At 36.3% G+C, this 1,401-nt stretch overlaps 1 protein-coding gene across 1 annotated transcript in view; it reads right to left on the bottom strand.

Annotated features, from left to right (window-relative positions):
* LOC119594267 overlaps positions 1 to 72 on the bottom strand; it is a gene marked incomplete in the record, with an annotated part of 40,083 nt that extends 40,011 nt beyond the window's left edge. The window contains 1 exon segment of the mRNA XM_037943333.1: positions 59 to 72. Within this exon segment, the coding sequence (XP_037799261.1) occupies positions 59 to 72 (14 nt within the window).
* Between the last annotated feature and the right edge of the window lie 1,329 nt (positions 73 to 1,401).

The raw sequence follows: 1,401 nt of genomic DNA, 5'->3' as shown, positions 1-1,401 counted from the left end.
TAGGCAGAGATTCACGAGACAGCGAAGCAAAAGACGAAACAGCAAAGAGAAACCATACCTTTTCGCTACCATGGTTCGTTGCCGAGTGCGGGTCTCGTGTTCTTTTCGCTGCTTATCTATGCCACGTGTCTGCTTGGTTATCCAGTTACAGTTTATGCACACGGTTGATCTGGACACAACATGTAAACATATGTATTTATTAGAGAAAGAGGAACTGAAGACATCTCTGATTTTCATTAGTATACTGTATCATTAACAACATACAGCAGGCATTTGTATTAATAGTCATTTCTTATGCAATAACATCTTTTTGAGTGCATGAGACTTGTATAAGCACAAGTATATCTCGGTCCAACTCGATGTGAAAGCACCCCTTACCTCAAAGTATGAAAATTGCCTGATTAAAGATGTGTCATCTATGCAAACACTCGCATACAGTATGGTAGTCACACATTTTTCTTGTTCTTTTGGCTTGCCTGACGATCAATCATATTGTCTTTGGGCACCAATAATCCACCATAAAGCCAATGTAAAGAACACTTTAGGGTAAGTAATATATAATTGTAATTTCAGCTTACACGAGGATAACAGACACTCGAAAAACATTTAGGAATCAGTGATAACAGAAGTTTGAAAGATTTGTTCAGCGAGGGGTCAGGGTGCATAGCCAAGGAGGTGTGTGGGAAAAAATACAGTAGGCTTAGAGCGGTTAAGGAAAATCGATATAAGAATACGTCAGTTTACATAAGTAAGCAAGAGAGCTCACGTACGATATAACTGTGGAATATTTTATTCCTTCAATTATCTTTATAAAGAAAACTGTATGATATATATCGCAATGATTCTGTCATGCAAATAAAAGTTCATAGTGGGACATATAAAGATATTCTTTGGCAAGTCTCCTTTACAGTATAAAACATGACATAAGAGTAAATGGGAAATGCACCATATGACTCCGCTTGTCGACGGTGGGGGCTGGAAGGGGAGGGGTGAAGGAGGATTACGTAAAAACCAATAGAGAAATTCTCCGTCGAACATCGAAAATTCTTAGAATGAACTTGAAGAAAGTAAGGACTGAGCGATAGAAATTATTTTTCATGCTTATGATACATATCCAAATTACTTTTCTCTATGATGATTACGACTTTTTCCTTATTTTCTTTTTTGATACTTGCTCGAATATGTTATCCTAACCACCATTATCGTCGATACTACCATCACCATTGATAGCTGCAGTACCAGTAGTCCGAGTGATAATACTGGTATTAGTGTTTGTACATAAGCTATTGCTATAATTATCATTTTTATCAACTTTACTACTGTTACTCTTTACAGCTATTATGAACTCACTTATCATGTCATATTATGTTCATTATCATTTTCTTTAAAATAACATTTCAC

Source organism: Penaeus monodon, chromosome 33 (genome assembly GCF_015228065.2).
Source record: "Penaeus monodon isolate SGIC_2016 chromosome 33, NSTDA_Pmon_1, whole genome shotgun sequence".
NCBI lineage: Eukaryota > Metazoa > Arthropoda > Malacostraca > Decapoda > Penaeidae > Penaeus > Penaeus monodon.
Note: the sequence above shows the minus strand (reverse complement) of the source record. Positions and strands in the feature narration are given on the sequence as shown.